This window comes from Fundulus heteroclitus, chromosome 10 (assembly GCF_011125445.2).
Source record: "Fundulus heteroclitus isolate FHET01 chromosome 10, MU-UCD_Fhet_4.1, whole genome shotgun sequence".
Classification (NCBI taxonomy): domain Eukaryota; kingdom Metazoa; phylum Chordata; class Actinopteri; order Cyprinodontiformes; family Fundulidae; genus Fundulus; species Fundulus heteroclitus.
This window is the reverse complement of record NC_046370.1, coordinates 20,206,295-20,227,932: the sequence shown is the minus strand read 5'-3', so window position 1 is coordinate 20,227,932 and position 21,638 is coordinate 20,206,295. Positions and strand designations below refer to the sequence as shown.

The window sequence follows — 21,638 nt, the reverse complement described above, 5'->3', positions numbered from 1 at the left end:
AAAAGACTTCAAACTTGACCTCAGCAACAAAGAGCCACGGTAAAGATGAATAAATCCTGCTGTTGACTAATTTGATTTGATGTCAGGTTTACAAAAATAACCTATAACCCTGTTAAGATAACTAGAATTGCGTAATCTACTCACTTTGCACAGTTTGCACTACTTTGTTCTGTGGTACAGCAGAGGGCGCTCTAACACTTAGCGTTTCTTGACGTGTGTCAGCCTAACGCAGCGAGAGATGTTTAGACGCTGTTTTGGCTGATATTAAAGATGTCAAATCCATGGACATAAATAAAATGGCAGTTTGGATTTAGGAGCAAATTTAATCCAGATTTAACTACAATCTCTATAAATAATAAATACTGTCGGTGAATAAATGCAATTCATAATGTTTATGGAGATGTTACAGTCCCTGTTATTCAATGTGAAATGGAAAGGGATTTTTTTTTATGTTAGTTTGTTTAAGAGTTGCATTCAATACTGAAATCAGTTCTATTTCTTTTCTTCTCTGTTTTTTTCAGGTCAGGCTCTTGATAATCACTCGAAACTCACACAGGGCTTCATTTCATTGCGTGTTGACATGTTGGTATTCTCTGGATGTACAACAGGTGTTAAACTTGCCTGATGCAAAAATACATTTAAATAAGGTTATTTTTAGATTTTATGAGAAAAAAAATAGCATTTTCATTAATCAAGAAATACAAAGATTAACTGATAGATTTACAAAAAAAAAGTGGCTCTGGAACGCCTTCACAGCAACTTCACGTTGTTCAGAGGTTTTAAAAGATGTTTAACAAGCATACACTGATTGGTGTCTATTTTACTCAAAATCTTAGACTCGACTGTTAGACTTTATATGCTTTCTCATAAAAAATAGAAAATCTCTTCCTTCAGAGGTCCACTTTAAAACCCTTAAAAGGGGAAGGTTACACATCTGTCTTTATTTTTTATTAATCAGCCATGAAGCAGGTTTAATATTGCTTCCCTTTTGTCCTTTGCAATATCGACATTGCCCATATGAATGATTGCGTCTCGATATATGCTTCCTTTCACCTGCACCTGTCCTCAACAAGCATCACAGAGGACTCACTGGTGGTTCCACAGGTCTTTCAAGCATAAACCTGAAACCTGCACTGGAAGATCAGAGACGGGAACATCAGACAGTGAAATCATCCTTCTGATTCAAGCACAAACGTGAGGTCATTCGTCGTTCAGGACTGAAATAATGCATGGCTGCAATAATGTTTCCGTACGCATCACTGGCCAGCATTTGCAGTTAAATCACTTCACAGATAAAGGAGCAGCTGATTGCTCAACACTGTTCTATTTCCAGCTCGGCTTTGAAGGAAACTAACAAGTGTCTGCTCTGCTGGTCATCTTTGGCTCCAGATCAATGCCGCCTGGTGGACTGATTAGTCATGCTGCAGATCAGATCAGGTATTTTGTCAGCAGCGATATCATAGGACGCGTCATTTTAGGATCACTGCAGGAAATTCGGGAGCGTCTTCAGGGAAATGGAGAGGGTAAACGGTAGGAATGGAAAGCGGGTCTGATGAAGCTGTATGCATGGAGACATTTATTGTAAACAGCAGCTAATAAAGGTGTCGCTCCTGCTCCTCTACTTGTTTCATCACTTTCCTCCCCTCAGCCTCACTCCATTGTTTGCTCAATGGCTGTTTTATCAAGATGAGTGAGCAGATTTCCTTTTTGACAGACCACAGTAAACCCTGCAGCTCTGGATCTCCATGTTCTGTTGGAGAAAAGCTTAGTGACCACCTCAACCATCTGGCTTCTTGACGGAAAGCAAGAACACTCTGACTTATTGGAAATCATTAGCAGAGTGGTGTGTTTTCCCGCGTCCAGTGCAACTCAAAAGGTCCGAGGTCTCCCAAGACAAAACTGACTGAGGAAGCAGGGGCCGCTGAAGCCTCAATTCTGGATGCCGCAGATGGGACGCCTCTACAAACGGACCGGAGCCAGGACCTCTGTGTGAGGTTAAATCCAAGAACACATTGCTTATCTTGCTCATTGTTTATCTGCTTCATTTCTGCAGGGAAAACATTTCTTAAAGTTTCTAAAAGTTGTCCTCAGACATGTTGGTGCTGCGAGGTTTCATTAATAAGTGAAGGTGGTGGAGCTACGTTCAGCCTGGGCCTTACAGCCAGCTCCCATGTTTTAGTTTTTTTTTTGTTAAAACTGAATTTAAAGAGTTTTGATAATTCCCCACTCCCCTTCACCCTCCAATAGAACAAAAACAGCCAGATTCATTAAAAATGTAAGGATGAGGACTCTCCTATTCGGACAGAAGGACTGTATGGAGTCTTACTGTTGGAGGCAGGAGTCATCAGCTGCAATGGTTCTTATTTTGACAGGGATAAAGAAACCAAGCTTGTGGACATTACATCAAATATCTGGTGAAACATCCTTCTGTCCACATGGAAGTTATTGGAGATGTTCAAAAATGTACAAACCAGCCAGAGACAATTAAGCTTGGGCCAGATCTCACAGCCAGAGTGTAAAAGGTAATTTTATGAGCATTTACCTCCTGTAAACACATTTTAGAGTGTTTAATCATCTGGAGAGGATGTCTCTGAAGACCATAAAGCCCCAAAGTGTTTTTGGGAATGTCCTGCAGAAAAAAGGCCCTTTCTGCTCATCTCTGCAGATCTACTTTAGATGCTTAGTGGATTGTTAGCTACTTAGCGCATAAACATTTTTCTAACTTCTGACAGAGTCTTCTGATCACAATTGTTCCTCTGTTCATTCTAGATTCTTGTTTTCAGGTGAACACAGCAGTTTATTCAGAGTGAACTTTGACCATCGTTAAAACTGAGTCCTGCTCTTTTGTTCAGGCAAGTCAGAAGGGAGGTAGACCCTCGGCTATTTTGACACAAAGCATCACCTCTCCGATGAGTAATCAGAGATCAGTCAGCAGAGCACAGGGCTCTCTGCTGACTAGTGACAGGCTTTACTGCTCAGTCACCTCTGCAACAGGAGCCAGCGGACACAAGAGAGGACTCGACATGCTTTAAACGTGCAGCACCTTCTGAACAGCTGTGTGGTCAGCAGAGATCAACCTCTGATTCAGTGATCGGACCGGCAGCTCCTGCTGCTAGGCTTGCTGCTTTGATGTTGTTCAGGGTTTCTTTCAACTCGGCCTTCAAATGTAGTGTTCTTCATTATTTATAGAAGAACAACTAGCCGGCAGCCCGTTGAGGCTCACCGGGCTGTGCGTACAGAGTTCGATTCCTGTAGAATATTGATCGGAGAATCTGGGATCAGATTTCTGCTCGGCGAGAAACCCTGTGGTCCGACTACATCATTTTCAACCCAGAACTTCACCCTTTGAAGAATCTTTTAAAGACTGGATATTCAATGAATCTGTTGTGTGCCGAGGTTTAGTTTGTACATGATGCACAAGCGATGAGTTATAGGAAAAATTTGGCTCTCAGCACGGAAATCCCTGTGGGGCAAAGCAGAAAAAAATGAATGTCAATATGCTGTTGGCAAATTCATCAATAATTAGTGGTTATAAATGGGTACATCTCTGCAGAAGTAGTTGGTCTTTCTTCAAAAGAAATAACATTTCTTTAGATTTTAGGAGGAAAAGTCAGAACACAATTGCATATTTGGGTTTTTCACTGATTATCAGAACCCAATCAGATGAGGCTCGGAAGTCTGTAGTGGGTTTTCATCAGTTACACATTATATAATTATAACATTCACTCCTCTTCCTACCCCCTAAACACCAATAACAACAGCTGTAGGTCTTAGATGAATATATTTTCCTTTAAAACTGCCTATTTAAAGGCTCCGGTCAACCAGCACAGCCAAACATGGGCACAACTTGGAGGTGTGTGTACCTCCTTCATGCTGTGATTCAAAAACATACATATTTCTGTGTGCTTGGATCCTGAGCTTGGCACGGGTTTTATTGATGTGCAGAGTCTGGATTGGTTGTTGCAACTGCTTGGTGAGATTAGTTTGCAGCCAGAGGAGTGGCAGCATACAGTAGGACACAGTGCGCTGAGCCCTGCAATAACTTTCTTCGTTTTACTAAGAATTTAAACTGAAACAGCTGTTTAAGGTGACCACTTTGCACATTTTCCAATGTACCTTTTGATATCAAACATCATAACATACTGATGAATACATTTTACTTACACTTCTACTCTCTGCTAGGTAGAGAGATGCTTTTTGTTCCATTTGTGTCTCTCCCACAGCTCTTTGGCACAAAAGATGGAATAATTAATCCTGTTAAGGTCCTTGAATCGGATGATGAAAGACTCGTCTGGTGAGTGTTGAAGTCTTAATTGAAATTGACTCCATAAAGCCTCATTCCGCTGAGGTGTCACATTTTAACAGACACACATTAGTGCTGTGAATGAGCACATCGCAGGTCTGGAGATGTGTCTTCCTAATCATGTAAGAACACGCAAAGCCCCATTGTGCGGTAAAATCAGAGACAACTACTTTGCGTTTGTCAAAATTTGTTTCCATGTCTGTCACCAAACCTGTAATTTAAAGATGAAGTGTTGTATTTTCTCCAACTGATTCTTTTACTTTATCAAAGTGAAAACCCAGTCCCCTGGCCCAGAAATACTGTCCCCAAGTGTCATGGCCCCGCTCTGAGTCTATGGAGCTAAACCAGTGACAGCTTGCAATGGCATTGAAGAAGGGATTTGGCATTGTAAAGTCAAACTTTTAAAAATTAAACATTGAAAAGGTACATCTCAATAAATTGAAACATCTTTAAATAGTTACGTTATTTTAGTATTTAAATTTAAAAACATTAAAATGTTCTTATAGCAAAGAGTGAAATGTTTAATATGTTTCTGTCTGTAAAGTTTGATGGCTATAGCTTACAGCTAATGGAAAACCCAAAATTCAGCTCCTCAGAAACTTTTCATATTACATCAGATCAAAAAAAAATTATTTCTTCAACACAGAAATATTATTTTACAGATTTTAAGGCCTGCCCTACACAATCGCGAAGAAGACTATCTACATCCTCAATGTGGCAAATGTGGCAGAAGGACATTGGTAAAGAATTAGGCAGGAATACTGTATCCAAGCTAATGGAGGGTTGAGGGGAAGGAAAACTGTGGCACAAAAAGGAGCAACAGGAACATTGATAACCAGATTACTTGGATGAAAAAACCAATTGAAGAATTTGGGAGTGATTCACAAAATGTGGACGGTGGTTGAAGTCAAAGCTTCAAGAGCCACACAAACAGATGCAGGACATGGGCTACAGCTGCCATATTCTCTACGTTAAGACACACTTTAACCAGAGATATCAGAAGTTGCTAACCTATGGAAGTGTAAGGCCTGGACTGGTGTCCAAAGTCTTCTTTACAGATGAAATTTTGCATTTCGTTTGGAAATCAAATGTCCCAGAATCCAAAAGAGGAGCAGCATGAAGTCAACATTGCTTGAAGTCCAGTGTGAAATTTCCGGCTGATCGCCACCATGTCATCCTGCTTTGACGCACCCAAAAGGTCACTTTTAATGAAGCTTAAGCGGAAATTCAGACTGATGAAACTCTATTGCCCACCTCCATCCAATCAGAGACTCATCCGCCTCCGACGCAAGCCAATCAGCTTTGAACCAGTCACTCCTTAAACGGTCCGGCAGAAGACCGCCATGTTGAGCCTGGTTCTGCCAGAGGTTTCTTCCCAAAGGGGAGTTTTTCCTCTCCACAGTCGCTTCATGCTTGCTCATCATGGACAGTTCATGCAACCTGTTTGCAGGCCTGTTTGCAATAAAATTCTTCTAATTGTCTTTTCTATCCGTGTGAATCGTTCAGATTGAATTGCTATTTGTTGCTATGTTAAGAAACTAAACTTACCTGAACCTCTTCAAAGTTGTTCTCACTCATAAAAGAAGTAGTTAACATATGCAGTACCACTTTACTCTGGGTATTTCTGTAACGAATGATGCTGGTGAACCCGATATTCAGTCGTACAAAAGGTTAAATTTTTTTAAAAAGATTTATTGTGAGGGAATCCTGTGATAGACTGGTGACCTGTCCAGGGTGTACCCCGCCTCTCGCCCATTGACAGCTGGAGATAGGCACCAGCACCCCTTGTGACCATGATAGGGATAAGGGTGTTAGAAAATAGATGGATGGATGGATTGTGAGGGAATGAGTAATAGCAATTGAGGCAGGCAAGCAGGACCAGACTTGACCAGATGCAGGTGGAACCAGACTAGAACAGAGGATTTGATGGCTGACGGTGTAGGCAGGCAGGGGTGAGCAGGGGACCAGAAGATGCAGGTAGTGATAGACCAGAACAGGCGATGTGGATCGGGAAATCACCAGAACGGGCAGAGCAAGCGGCTGGGACTCACAGGGAAACAGGCTGAACTGCAGCAAGCAACTCTCTTCAGTGAAGCGAACATAGGTTCCAGCTGGCTGAGCACACAGGAACTGGTAGAGTCAAAGCACATCACACTAGACGAGATGAGATCAGACGGGAAGAGAAGGGAAGTTCTGGCAGGGATGAGTTGGCTGAGGCAGGTATATTTAGGCCGGTGAACAGGTGATCAGAGATGACAGTAGGTACTGGCAGCAGGTGGGGTTGATGTGGGCTAATTGACTGGTGGCTGAGCTGATTGGATAGTGGCTGAGGGGTGACCGGCTGATGGAAAAAGTCCAGAAAGGTCCAAAGCAAAACAAACAAAAAACTAAAACATGACAGTTTCACTATTTAATGGATGCATAGTGAGTGAGCTTAAATTCTCAAAAACCACCAAGGCTACAGAAGATTCCCAGGACTGACTGATTTGTTGGAGGTGTGCTAATCATCGCTCATTTATTCATCATGTTTTAGTTGATTCTGACTCACACAAACCTCTCTGCTTTGTTTGTTGGGAAAACATAATGTTGGGATGAGAACTGGATAAAATGAACAGACAAAAAACTGTTTTCTAGCAATTAGTTTTATCATCAGCAATGGTTTGATTTTTTTTCCTGCAGATTGTCTGGCCCTCACGTATTGCTTCCCAATTATTATTCCAATCCTGAACGTGTGTTTTCCAGCAGTTAGTCACATCCCCAGCTCTGGCGTCTCTGCAGAGATTCCTGATGTTCATGTGGGATTAATTCACTCTTCTCCTCCCAGAGGATTTCACTTCTGCCTGCAGGTTACTCCTACACAGATGGACACAGACAAACATTTATACTGCCCATTTAATCTCCTAAGCGTTAATGATGCTGTTGTGGGCTGAGGAGTAATGAATGAATCCTCTCAGGTTGTTTTTCTCCACCTGTCATAACAGAAAATTATAATAATTTGTGGTATTTTACTGCGCACGAAACGCTCCATCTATCACTACTCCAAGAGGCATAATTAAATTTAAACTATTGTATGTGGAGATGAGCCCCTATGAGCTTTAGGAAAATCAGAAGGAATAATTTACAGACCATTTAATCTCTGTATTTTCTTAAAAGTATTCCAACAATATACAGAAACTGAGTGTTGTTACTACCCCTATGTTTTCTTTTTCACAAGGTTTGCCTACATTTAGGTCAGGTTTGTTTGAAAAAGGATGTTTTCTCTCAGTTTAGGAGAAAATACCCCCCCCCCCCTTTCTAAAACTACTAAAAGTTTTAGAAGAACCAGCACACAATGTTCATCTTCTCCCGATTATTGTTTTATGAGGACAGCGTTGCCTCAAAGGCAGGAAACAGAAGTTGGGAGTGTACAGTAAATGTCACACATTACATGAAAGACGTCAGCGTCATAATCTCCCTGCATATTTATGAGAAAGTGGTGAACAGAATAAAGCTGCAACCTGTAAATCGGCACAGTTTGGGGTCGCTGCATGTGTGCAGCGATTTTATAACTAGCGTGAAGTGGACGGAGCGACACCGCTGAACCATCAGCACGTTTGTTTCAGGACTGAGCTAAAACAAGGAACCACATAGCCCTGTGACTCAGAAGGAAAGCTGGATTCAGTGTGACAGAAAGCTGATGTTGTGGCTCCAGGCTGAGGACGGGTTTGGGTGTTTATGACCCTCTCAGTGTAACACATGCAGAACAAGCAAGACTAATAACAGAGGGAACCCAACGCTTTGGATCCTGATGCTCTCTCTCAGGAAATGTCCAGATTGGAGGTTTGAGCTGGACTGAGTTTTCTTCAGTTTACAATTATTCTCATAATGAAATGCAGGGGGGAAAAAAATTCTGCTTCAGGTATAGCTCTGATTAAAATTAAAGTACAGGCATGCTGTGTGGCTTACATAATGCCTGTCTGATTTGACGTAAGATGGGAGCTGAAAGGAAAGCTCTTTCTGGTCTGCTGAGAACCAATCTCATCCTCTTCGTTTTGTTTCCACGGTAACGGCAGACATGCAACTCAGTGTTTCAGAGAGAGGAATACGAGGTTTAGAGAAGAGGAGGAGGAAGAAAGGAAGCAGGGAATTTTAAGGATCGACACCCCTGTCCAATCTGCAAATATAAAGATGGGAACCATTTCCATTCTTCTGCTCGTCTTGAAGCAGATGTCCCTCTGGAGTAAGAAAACACATCCGTTGGTGTTGACATATATACAGGACGGTTTTGATTTACAAGCTACACTTTTAAATCTATTTGAAAGAATGACATTGATAATCTGAAAAAATATTTTCAGTTTTTCTATCTTATTTCCTATGATAGGAAAATAAATACACAGAAAGTGTGATATCATAAATTATCTAAAAGGCTGTACAGAAAAAAGAAGAAAGAAAGAAACTAACGATTGTTTTAACTGAATATGATTCTACCTTGAGCATACTGGTTGTTGCGTAGTGAGGGTGTCACTTTTAGATATAAAGGATGCAAGTTTCAAAGGCTCAACCCTTTTAAGTGAAGATGAATCAAACTTTATTACATCAGGTGTAACAATGTGAAACAGCAACACGGTTTGACGTCCACTGAGAATAAAATTGCTTTAAGGCTAAAAGTTGCAGTTTTGTTGCTGCAGACGTATGTTTTACCATCAGATGTTTTCAACTTTTTACACATTCCCTAATGAAAAAAAAATCTAAAATATTCATCCATAAAATGATACGCATGTAAAAAAATAACAAAGACCGTCTGATCTCGTCTTAGAGAAAAACAGAGTTTGTGATGGTAGGTTAAGCATTGCTGCAAAGCTATGTCTTTTTTCAGTCAATATTGTTTCATTTCTCCTGGTGCCCATTTTCTTTTAGAGGGTACACAAAATGGCTTGAGATTGAGTACTTGCCATGATGGCACTCTGTTCTGTTAGACTTTCTTTAAATGTTTCTCACACGGTGAGCTGAAATGATCTGAGCCAGACCAAGGCTTGTTGGCAGGAAGTCACGCATACACTGCCATGCAAAAGCAAATGCATGTTAAACCTTGATGAACCTTTTTTGCATTTTGTCATGTTACAACTACATACTTCAAAAAAGACCCCCACCAGAGTTTTCTGTAAGACAAACTAATGCGCTATTGTGAAGTAGAAGGATAACCGTACATGATTTTTCAAACGTCTAAAATGGAGAAGTTTTCTGTGTAAGTCCCTCTTCTGTTGCCTCCAGGTGATTTCCCCCCATGATTGCAATATTTTTATCCCCATCCAGCTCCTCCTTGACTCTGACCAGCTGTGGTCCCTGCCTAAGAAAAGTCTTCTCACAGCATGATCCTGCCACCCCTATGTTTCACTGCAGGGTGAGTCTATTATCACATAGTGGGAAAAGTTCCCCCACACAGAATATGTTTAGAAACTAGAAGATGTTGTAGTGGGTTGCGTTTGAAAAAAAATCTACTTACAGTATTGTAATGGGAACACTGGAGTTTCATAAAAATATGGAATTTGAAAGTAGGCTGTTCAGTTGAGACCATTTGAAAGATTTAAATGTTAACATTAGCATAGATGCATTTCTCCTGTGGTTAGCTATCTGGCCGCCCGTAAGCCGGTGTGTTTGTTTCTTTCAGCCGTCGCTCTATTTGTATTCTTGGCAGCGCTAAGAAAAATCAAGTCTTTTAATAATATATGATGCATTACATAACCCCAACCAACAAGAAGCGGTGCATAGAGAGATACCAGAGGAGCTGACTAATGCTGGATTAGTGTTCTGTGTGTGACATCTCTGTTGCAGAACAATCAGGCACCATGATAAGCCTGTAAGATGCACAAAGAGAACTTGAATCGATGCGATGCCAAGAATCCTGTCTGAAGTGAAAGCAGGCTGAGGGAGGCAGGGGGAGGGAAAGGCAGAGGATGAATGGTACCGGGTGGGGGAGGGGGCTCCTTCCAGCATTTATGAACAGCAGGATTATAATTGGGATTGTTCTGTGGTGTGCCTTTCCCTGGTGATGCCCACAATGTGTCTATGAGGAATTGTGTTTTTTTTTAATTCTCCATGTATCTAAGTTAAGAGACAAAGGCTCCATCTGCAGTAAAACAGGATGAATCTCAGACTTCCTGTTGAAGATGCAGCAGCTTCTTCAGCCTGCAGGTTGGAGGCTGAAAACATCTCTGTGCAGCATTAAAAATAGTATCTCCTCCTTTTCTCTTCGCTGGGCTGAATATTTCAGTCAGCTGAGGATGCTCGGACTGCACAGCTTCCAACGCCCCCTCCCCCGCCCTGCAGACACGGCACAAAAAACGCTCCAGAAATCACATTCGAGCGCATTACGGAGCAAGATGGCGCTCATGCTGTCAGCACCTCGGACAGCGCCGGCGGCTCACACACAAATCCCGCTTCCCTTTTAACTTCTCATTCGTTTCTGTCCATTTAAAGGGGCTGCCCCGTGATACACAACTGCGGGTCAGAGCTCTGGGCTGGTGACAACTTCCAGGTGAACCCAGGAGGAGCAAACAGCTGCTGTCAAACAGGACTCATCTCTCCTCGTCTTCAGAGGGGACAATCTGAACCAAATTCAGAGGGAGAGCAAAAAAAAAAAAAAAAAGAAGACTCAGAGCTGCAGTGAAAGTCAGCAGCTGGTTTAAGCAGGCATATCGGGAGGAGAGATGAAGCGACGCGTTGCGGAGTCACGGCGGACCCACAGCAGAAATGAAGCTCTGATCTCCCGGTTTCCTGCCCACTGAGTCCCGCTGTGTTTTCCTGGTTTCTCCGGCTCTGCAGACCCCGACGGGAAGATGCTGGCCCTCCTGGCGACGGTGTGTTCAACGCTGGTCATCCCCGGCTGTGCCCTCGGCTCGCATTTCAACCCAGGTGAGCCGCTGCAGTCCACCTCCAACATCCCAGTTTGCTTTTGCCACCGTGTTCATATTGTGATTATCGTCACAGGACCTGTAAAGAAATAAAATAAAACAAACAAGTTTGTTTCTCAGGGCGAAAAAAACCAAAACAACTCCACATCTGTAAATGCGCGCAGTTTTGAGATGGCAGAAGTGATGTAATGCTTCTGCGCTGTTAGTGCTGCTGTCTGTGTTGCTGCCTGTGCTCCAGCTTGAGTTTGATGGGGTTTGGGATAAAAAAGGAGAGATGAGCTTCAGACTGACTCTGAGGTTCAAAGATCAGAGCAGAGTAGGTGAGGGGTGAACGAGGAGCTGTGGGAGGAGGAGGAGGAAGATCGACCAGGAGTCCTTTAATTAGTGCTGAGGAAGAGGTGATGATTGGAGGCATAATCTTTTGCAAGAAGCAGACTTTTATGCAAATTGCAATTTATGATGTAGGTGCAAACTCATTGGAGTTCTGATGTCTAAAAGGTACTTCCACCTTTTTGGTTTGCTGGGATAAACACATTTTCACGTCCCCTGTTTTGTTTTGCTTTTTCATGTGAAATGCTGCTCATCTTCCACTCGATATCCTTCAGATATGTTTTCACAGCGTCCCCTTCGTGAGCTCCATGCTCTTATGAAACATACCGTGTAGCAGATATCTTCCACCCCACCGCAGCTTTTTAAAGTCTCTGTGGGCACAGCAGCAATTGACAGAAAAAGAAAAACCCTTTTGCCATTTTTTTTCCCAAGATCCACTTTTTTCACAAACAAATGACCATGAGAAAAACACAGCTGAGTGTCAAAGAATAGATTACCACTGTTTGAATCTGCAAAAGATAACATAAAGGCTCAGAAAAAAATCCCCCTGCTATTTCTGCTTTCTGTGTTTTATGGTTGATGACATCACAAGAGAAATGAGAATCTAAATGATCTCCTGGCATTAAACGTCATGTTGCACGAGTGTCTTTGAGAGATTTCCACACAGATTCTGTGGCGTTCAGGTTGTATTTGGCCTAAAATAGATCAACATCACGTGTTTGAGCCAAACACTGCATCTCCATCTGAGCCATCATCAACTCCACTGTAGATGGAGAGGCTGAAGCAAATGGTGATGATGATGACTATCTTCATCTTCAACGAAATCAAATCTATATACTTTTTCTATTTAATTACTTCTATTTGATACGCTACTTGTAAAAAAATGGAAAGTGGTGCCTGCTCATATCAGCTTAAATATTAATAAAGTTCAAAATTATTCATACTCCTGGCAGATTTAGATTTAAAGTTAGAATAGACAGGTATCTCCCAAAAGACAACCTGACAAAGTATAGAAATATTAATTGTAATTTACTTTACTTTGATAATTAATCTTTGGAGATGAACTCTAAGGTTTTCAGGTTGGAATGCCTCTTTGCCATCACCCTAATCTTTAACTTCCTCCACTGAGTAAGTCCAAATCTGCCAGGGTGGGAGGAAGCATTTTGATCCACAGAGGGCTGTCTCTTTGCCTCACGATAGTTTCTGGCTGATGTTCTCTAGAAAACACAGAGGGAATTTAGAGGAACTCATCAACCAGATCATGTGTTTTTTTTTTTAAAAAAACCCAACATGATTCACACTAATCTCAAAAAGACATTTGACAATGAAACCTGTCCATTCTGCTTGTTATGCACTTGAGTGTTCTGAAAAGCAATTAAAGTTATTATTATTATTATTATTATTATTATTATTATTATTATTATTATTGTTATTATTATTATTATTATTATTATTATTATTATTATTATTATTTGAGTCCACCTTGCTCCTCTACGCAAACTACTTCTATGCAACAGGCAAATAACGAGAAAAAACAAAAAAACATACCAATCAGCTGCCTTGTGTGATGACATTAGAGACGTGGCGTGGAAGCTTGTTTTTAAAAAGGTAGATTTGATTTGAATTAAGTAGCAGTTTTACATGAAACAATAAAAGGCTGACAATGGCATGATGTTCCGATGGTGAGCAACTTTATCTGCAGTAAGTTTGACTGGTTTGCTGAAAGTGTGGTGTGTTGCTTTAAGAAGTGTATGGCCAGTGCGATTTATGGTCGAGCTGAGCTTTAAGTCACATATTCTCATTTGCTCGTTGACAGTAAGCGTACAATAAGCAGCGTCTTCTGAATCATAAGGGGCCAGTTTGACGTTGATCCATGCAACAATTGATCCTGCTCTGCTTCTGTTTGTTGAGTGAAGTTATCTCCTGATTCCAGGTAGAAAGATTCCCCATGTTTTCAGCTCTGTATCTGATGCTCCAGTAACGTTTATCACTTGTCTGGACGTGGCTCAACATTCACAGTTCACCTTCACGTGGAATTAGAGACCTGTTTTGGTGTTTTGGGGTCTCTAACATTGTGAACTACAGAGAACATTCTGCACGAGAGTTTTAAATGCTTTTGAAATGTTGATTCCGCAAAAGGTTTGTGTAAAGCAGTATTAATTGTTTTAATGCAGCAGATTGTTTGTTTGTTTCGTGATGGCTGTCATGTGAGGAGTGTCTAAGCAGTTGTTTGGGATCGCATCGTACATTTCTTTCCCTCCGGAGGGGATTCGTTAAGGCTCAGAGTCAGTAGATGAAACTGAAAAAAACTGCATGATGATGGAGCTGTTTCTCTCGCAGGGAAGCTGTTCCAAATAAAAGTCAAGACATGCAGTGCGTTGTAAAAGAATCCACACCCCTTAAACTTTTCCTTGTTTTATCATGCTATAATCCCAACCTTTTGTGTTTTTAATGGGATTTTATATAATAGACCAACACAAAATGGCATGTAAGGGAAATGAATAGAAAATTTCATTTTATAAATAATCTGAAAAGTGTGGCATGCATTTATATTCACCCTACCTGATTCAGTACTTTGTATGCCTAGTTATAGCTGTAACTCTTTTGGAGCGTGACTGTATTTAGCTCCATCCATCTTTCCATCTACTCTAACTAGCTCACCTGTTTAATTTTGGTCTCGTCTGACCAGAGCACCTATTTGTTTGCTTTGCCCAAACATGGCTCGTGGCAAACTGGGCCTGTTATAGTTGCCTTTGCTTGTGATAACTTGTGCAGAAATATATAAATTGACTATTGAATTGACCAATCAGTGAACGCAATTTGTCCCGAAGTGTAAAGTCCCTTACCTGCAGGACCTGGAAGCCATTTACCTCCAACAACTATGTCAGGATTTAGCACTGCAGTCAGAATGATTTGGTTAAAAAGCATCAGACACGTTATAAGTGGGGGAAATGCAATGACACAGGGTATCCCGAACATTTAGCGGGTGAAATATAGTTCAATCCGTTCCCAAAACTTAAAAGATCTCCAGAAAAACTGAAATTATGGATCAAGGCTTACAGCCGACTTCCTGAGCAGCTGAACACAACAATGATTGATGGGAACTACCGCATGTTCGTCTGTACGAACATGCGGTAGCAACGTTTTTGTTCTTGTATTTATGCTTAATGGTTAAATTATAGGGTAATGCTTGACGCTAGTTGTGCTGTGTTTTATGTGTTTTGAAAATATGTATGTTGCAACTTCTTGTTGCATAAGTTTGAGTTATTGCTAGCTATGATCATTCAACAGGACTCCGATTTTGCACCAAGCGTTTAATAAGTAGTGGAAAGTAAGATTTGTACTCCTAATACAGAATTTCACTGTAAATTCTTTCCATGGAAAGGTTGATGGCAGCATGAAAACATCTATTCCAGACAGCAGTAACTATTTTACGTTAGGTATTTTGGGCTTGGGCTTTTTCGTCGATTTGTTCGTGGTTACCTTGAAATAACTTCACTGAGACAATTTACAACTTGTTTGAAAATTTAAATTAGGAGCTGAGGGAAGAAACCGAATCCTGAAGGAGCCCAGACTGGGATTGCAATAATGATCCAAGTGAAAGGTAATCTGAACCAGGGAATATTCTGGACTTTCTGGGCTGTTCTGACCGCGCTGTGGGGAGCATGAGAATGACATCACAACCCCATGAAGATGATTTTTACTGGAATACTGGCTGGTTTCCCGGGCTTCAGGTTATCCATTTTAGATTTCTCTGTGGACTCCTGGCTGCTCGTGCAGTCAGGAGGCATATAGTCTTGTCACCCAGGACATAAGGAGAAGCAGAGATGTATGTTTTAAAGGCCATCAGAGCCTCCTCTCTCCAGACTGAAGTGCAGGTCGAGGAGCTGTTAGAAAGCGGAGAGATACACATCTGACAGAGGCGGAGTGCCTGTGTCGATCTTTGGCCTTCTTGCAGCAGTGATGTACATCACGTGATAGAGGATAGTAGGTGGAGTCAGAGGTGATGCTTTGATTGAAAGGGAACACAGCAGAATGAGTTATTGGCTCATGGCGACAGGCAGAAGTGAAGGGCAAAAAGCTCCAAGTATAAATTGAATTTGAGCTGTCTGCAGTGATTGGCTGTTCTTTAAAAGCTTCTGGTGCACGCCCCCTAACCTCCAGTTAGGAAACATGCAGCCCTTTCCTTACCTTTACATGTGAAATAACTGCAGCTGCCTGAAGCTCTTCTTCAGAATCAGATATACTTTAATAATCCCAGAGGGAAATTGCTTCTTGTTTTGTTCTTTGTGTCCCTCCAGAATATGCCCACTTTAAGATGTTTCTAAGTGTTTTAAGACGTGCTACTAGCTGGTTGTGAATGGCTGGTGTGCTCACAGACAGCCTCTCTGTGAGTTTGTGAGAATTCAGACTAATAAACACCTCTCAGTGTCTATTTAGATAGATTTAGATAGATAGATAGATAGATAGATAGATAGATAGATAGATAGATAGATAGATAGATAGATAGATAGATAGATAGATAGATAGATAGATAGATAGATAGATAGATAGATAGATAGATAGATAGATAGATAGATAGATAGATAGATAGATAGATAGATAGATAGATAGACAGATAGATAGATAGATAGATTTGAAGGAACACAAAACTCCAGTTGCTGTTTGATGAAGGTGAGTTTCTTTCAGGCCTCAGGCAAGAATAATTGGGCAAATCCACTTTCATACTTACAAAGCAGCTTTATTTTACTACCATTACATCTGTCACTGCCCTGCATGACTTTGGAAATAACTTTTGGTCTAAAATGGTAATTGCAGTATTTATTCATTCTTTAAAGAAATACCAGACTTATTTAAACCTTACATGAAGGATGTATTCATATTTATGCTTGATCTAAAGTAACTGTGAGAAGAAAGTACTCCCTCTTTTAGTTTTGAAATTGTGTTTTTATATATATATCCGTTTATTATAGCAATGATACAAAACCCAATATAGATACTGTAGTGTCAATTATTATTTTAAGAATTATAATTTGGGGGAAAAAAGGCATATGGGAAAACTGATCCCCCCTTGTAATATGATGTGATTTAAGAGGTACAATAACAGGCTCATACAGGGATATGTTAACACAATGACAGGTTAGAATGATGTCAGCAATGACATTAAAGAAGCAGCTGTTGCTGGCTTCTAGAATGGCTACCAATCTAGGAAGGGTAGCCATTCCCAAACAGTTTGAAGGCTACTATTCTACGGAGATCCATCCCAAACTCAGAGCAGGAAATGCTCAGAGAAATAAAATAAAAAATAAAAACTTCATCTCAAATTCTACAAGCCAATTAGAAAAGTGTTATGACTTGTTTAGCTGGGTTGAAGGAGAAAGCCACTTTCTTTCCAAAAGGAACATGGCCCTGCCCTTTAGCTCCTAAAGTTCTGTCTGAACAAAGTCCAATTGCTAATTACTAATTGCTAATTATGGCGGTGGAGGTAAAGATGGAGGCCCAGATGTGAGGTTATGTCTCCAACAGCTGAATCTGGGTCCAAACTGGCTCATCAGCAATAGTCACTCATCATAGGATGATCCTGATCACAGTGGTGAATCTGAAAAAGAATGTCTGAAAGATAAAAAAAAAAAATCCAGGTGATGCAGTAATGGTCCAAACAAAGTCCAGTCCTGAACCTGGGTGAAATGCTGTGGTGGTGCTTTCAGAGCGCTGTGCAGAAAAGGCTCTTTGCAAACCTGAACAATCTAAAGCAAAGGTTGGAAAGAAGAGCTGGCCAGAATTCCTCCACAGTAACATGAGAGGCTGACAAAGTCAGACAGAGAACCACTGCTGAGGGCCACAGCCGCTGATGGTGCTTCTACAAACTGTTGGGTCTTGGGGAGGACTTATCTTTACACACACTGCTGTTTTTATACTATCTCTATTATGGTAAAGACCAGCTCCTGTCCACCGTGTCATGGTACATCAAATAAGATTACAAGACGGTGTGTTTTCTTTTTATTAGAACTAATGTTGATTCTCTTCAGAGTTACATTTTTATCCTGCAAAGTAAAGTAAAGTAAAAAACCGTTTTCCATTAGAAGCTACCTTTGCACCAGCAGCAGGAGGTCAACTTTGTGGAAGTTCTTGATTTTAGAGAAAAAAATTAGGATTATTGTCCCCGCTGACTCACTGCATCACCATTATTTCATATAAAAGCTCCATCAAGGCTTTAGTCGCTGATTCGCCTTCCTACTGGAGTTTTTTCTTTAGGCTGAAGTCAGATGTGGCTTTCAGCTCACCATACACACCTCTGCACCAGTCATTTAATTTTTGATAAAAATGAGGTATTGTTACTGTTGTGGTACCAAAGTGCATTGTTCGCCTTTTCACTGCGCTGGACCACTACACATAAATCGTGACTTGGTATGAACTCCTCACAACGGCAACAAGAAACTAATGGCCAACGTTGAGTTGTTTTTATTCCTCCACAACAGAAAATTACCCTCACAGGAACGAGACGGAGAAACCAACCAGCTCTCTGTGATGTCCCCGCTTCTATTGAGAAAACATCCATTTAAATTGAAAATGTTTTTTTTAACATTTTCATTCAATTTGAACCATACTCTGCTTAACAGACCACATAACAGACCACATCGGATTAAGACCAAAACTAAAATTATTATTATTTTTTATTATGAAAGTATTAGACATGAAAAATGACAAGAAGACTTTGTTTCAAGTGCATTCGTGCTGAAAAATACAGCAAAACAGAACCGACTACCTTCTTCTTATGTGGAAAACACAATTACAGGAAATGACATCTTCACTTGATGGTTGGCTCAAGATAGCAGCGAACACCTGGCAGCTGGTACCAGGACCGTCTGCTCCAGTCTCTGGATGTCTGTTCAGATCAGCACCCTAGCCCAGCTGCTGCGTTCACATCTGCACAAACTAACCGCACCAAGGGAGGAAACAAAGCAGATTTCAAACGGCACACCTCTGGTGTGAAAACGCCCATAAAGCTGTGGAGCTGCAGCTCAAACTTCTACTTTTTGCTGGAGTAGAACCCACAGTTAAAAACAACCCTGTAGCTTTTTATTTTCTTCAAGATACTGTGCATCATATTTTAAAGGCCTCTTTAATTCTTTAAAATCAAGAAACCAGCAGAGTAATGCACAGCTTTATGATGTAAAATAGACCAATGATGGCCGCTTACACGCAAGTTCCAGCTTCAAGGTGCCTTCTAAGAGAATTGGTGGAAAAGTCAGTGGAAACTGGTAATGTTCTGCAACTAATGATGTTTTCTCCATTTGTCCTCAGAAATCAGAAATTCCAATCAGAAATTTAAACTGGAATAAACCTTAAAGTCAGGATTACAGGTTTGAAAGTCAGTGCAACAAGATCATACCCAACATCCGCATTCATGACGGCTGCTAGTCACGTCAGCATTGATTAAGATTTACATTGGCAAAATACCACCTAGAACAGTGCTAATTGCATTTCTAGTGTTTTAATCATAGAGGCCATAGTGGCTAAACAAGCATTATTTCTTAATGTGTCTGCGCTCAGCACAGCTTGAAAAATGTGACCTAAATGTGAGTTTAAAATGCATTATGAAACTCGTGTTGGCTGTATTTGTGCATTTAACAATGGCTTTTGTTCGAGCGTCCATGTTTATTGCCACACAAGAGGGAAACTGGGATACAAAAAGTCGGACATGACGTAATCCGCTACTCTATGCAGTGACGCAGTTCAAGTCACCAACTAGATGGGACATATTTTAAATATCAGCCATGGAAGATAACCCTCCTTTGGGGTCAGTTTCATATAAGTCAACCCACAATCTTTTGCTAAAATCCAAACTGCACCATTGTGTCCTTGTGGGTGGAGGCAATAACTTTTTGTGTCTATTAAGAAGCAAAAGTCTGTTGTGTATTGTTGAGCTCTTAGCTTTCTGTGCTACAGTATAATGAGATAACAAATGGGAGCAGAACAGAAACTCATTAATTTATCCCTCTGGAATCCGACTTGGCACGTCTGAATCCAGAGTGAGAAGAGAAGGAGAGAAGCAGAGGCCCGCCTGATGAAATAATAATGAGGATAATTCTTTATTGATACTGAAGGGGAGATTTTCTCTTGTTTGCTTTGCTGTGCGGAGGGCAGAGTCACCTGTGACACAGCTGCAGAGAGGAATCAGCCGCTTGATGGGTGAAGCTTTGCTGCAGGGACGCTCCACCACAGACAGGCAGACTGCTCTCAGTAAATTAAATGAAGGCGTGGTGGGAGGCTCGGAGCTCCTACTGACTGAGACACAGAGCGTGCGTCAGCGTTGATCTAAAATATGCTGCATGAGACCTTCGTGCAGATTTTCGTGAACCCGGAACTGCCTGCGAAACACCCGTTGTTTGTCTGACAACAGCGGGACGTTCAGAGGGCACGACTGCTCTCATGTTACCTGCGAGGCGACAGCAAGGTTATCTGCTTGTGTTTGGAGTGAGCTAAAACGGGCTGACATTTGCCTCTTTGACATTGTTCAGTAGCCAATGAAGTGCCGGTAAAACTGCAAATGCGTTTTACTCTCAGCCCAACAAATGCCAGCGCTAGATCCAGTCCTGTTTTCCTGTGGTGTGCCAAGTTTACCGCCATCTCTTCGAATGTAGTCGAAAAAAGTACCAGTGAAATACCCCGCTGTGAATCAGGGTTATATACCGATCTATCATCAATTGTTAGACACAGCATCTGTATGCCCATTTACACTAAATAGCCAAAAGTATGGGCTCACCCTTCAAATTCCTTGAACTCGAGTTTTCCAAACTCATTAGCTAGGCATGCACTGTCCGGGTTGTACTGGGTCTGGCGCTGAAGTTTGGTGTACCCTGGAACAGTATACAGGAGTTCCCCACCTCTCGCTAAATGACTGAACTTGACTGGTCAGCATTTATTCTTGAGCTAATCCTTATGCACACCTGCCTTTGGTATCAATTGGAGTGGTGACTGTGAAACAGGCCTTTTTGTCTAACACGTCTGACCTCATGAATTTCCTTATGGGGCAATGGTCAAAGATCCCAATAAACACCCTCCAAAACCTTGTGGGACGTCTCCCTTGAAGAGTTAAAGCTGTTGTAGCTCCAAAGGTCAGACAGGCATCCTGTTAAACCTTGTAGATTTAGAACCGGTTGATACTCAAGGTCATGTGTGTGTGTGAAGGCAGGCGAGCAAATGGTGTAAGTTATGTAAATAATTACTGGGGTTTTTACCCATTCATCTTTTCACATCTCTGTAGCCTTGGGACTGTATCATATGCAACTCTTTCAGGTATAAAGCAGAGATGTCTGCTGCAGGACATTTTGTACCGCCCGTCCAAGATATTGATTTGTACCCCCTATGCACCGGCTTAGACAACTAATGAGTTGAATACATTTTTAATTGTCTAATTATTGTCTAGCTTAAGGGAATGTGTTGTTCTAACTGCAATAAATCACATCTCGTCCATCAGGAGGTCACTTGTTGGTTTTGGTTTGATCAGAGGTCATTTTCTGTCCTCATGTCAGAGTTAGCCAGAGCAGAACAAGATAAAAGCAAATGTGGTGAAAAATATTTAGATAATAGCATGCAATCAAATGAAATTACATGTGAAATTTTTGCTTTTTAATTATTATTTGGAACCCAAAACCCATGGAAATTTTAAGGTAGAAAAAGAAACAAGAGACCCACAGACGTATACAGTTTTAAGTAGTGATATTTTTTTTTTTTTTGGTGAGATTTAGAGGTTTATTGGGTCTGCTTTGCTCCAATGTGTTTGAATTGATGTCATGTGTGCATCTGTGTGTGTGTGTTGTGACTTTTGCTGCTTTGTGTCCAGGAGATCTTAGAAATTGATTTCATATAGCAACATGTCATCTTCATGCTATATAAACGTAGCAGACGATACTGTCTCCAGTTTAAAAGCAGAGCCGATGCATTAGTGAAGCTGAATTAATCCTAATGATGATGATTTTTATGAACCGCTGGAGTTTGGCTTTTGCCTTGGTCTTTACTCCTAACCCTTGTATCAACTGTTTCTGCAGATATTTCACAGGGAATAGTTACTTACTGCAACATCCTTGTGGAGGATATTATATCATCCCGCA

The 21,638-nt window shown here is 41.1% G+C and overlaps 1 protein-coding gene across 1 annotated transcript in view; it reads left to right on the top strand.

The window, feature by feature from the left end:
* Positions 1 to 10,504: 10,504 nt before the first annotated feature.
* The window catches only part of aatkb (apoptosis-associated tyrosine kinase b), a 66,871-nt gene continuing 55,737 nt past the window's right edge, over positions 10,505 to 21,638 (top strand). The window contains exon 1 of the mRNA XM_012881617.3: positions 10,505 to 11,194. Within this exon, the coding sequence (XP_012737071.2) occupies positions 11,119 to 11,194 (76 nt within the window). The 5' untranslated portion in view covers positions 10,505 to 11,118. The remainder of the gene's footprint in view (positions 11,195 to 21,638) is intronic.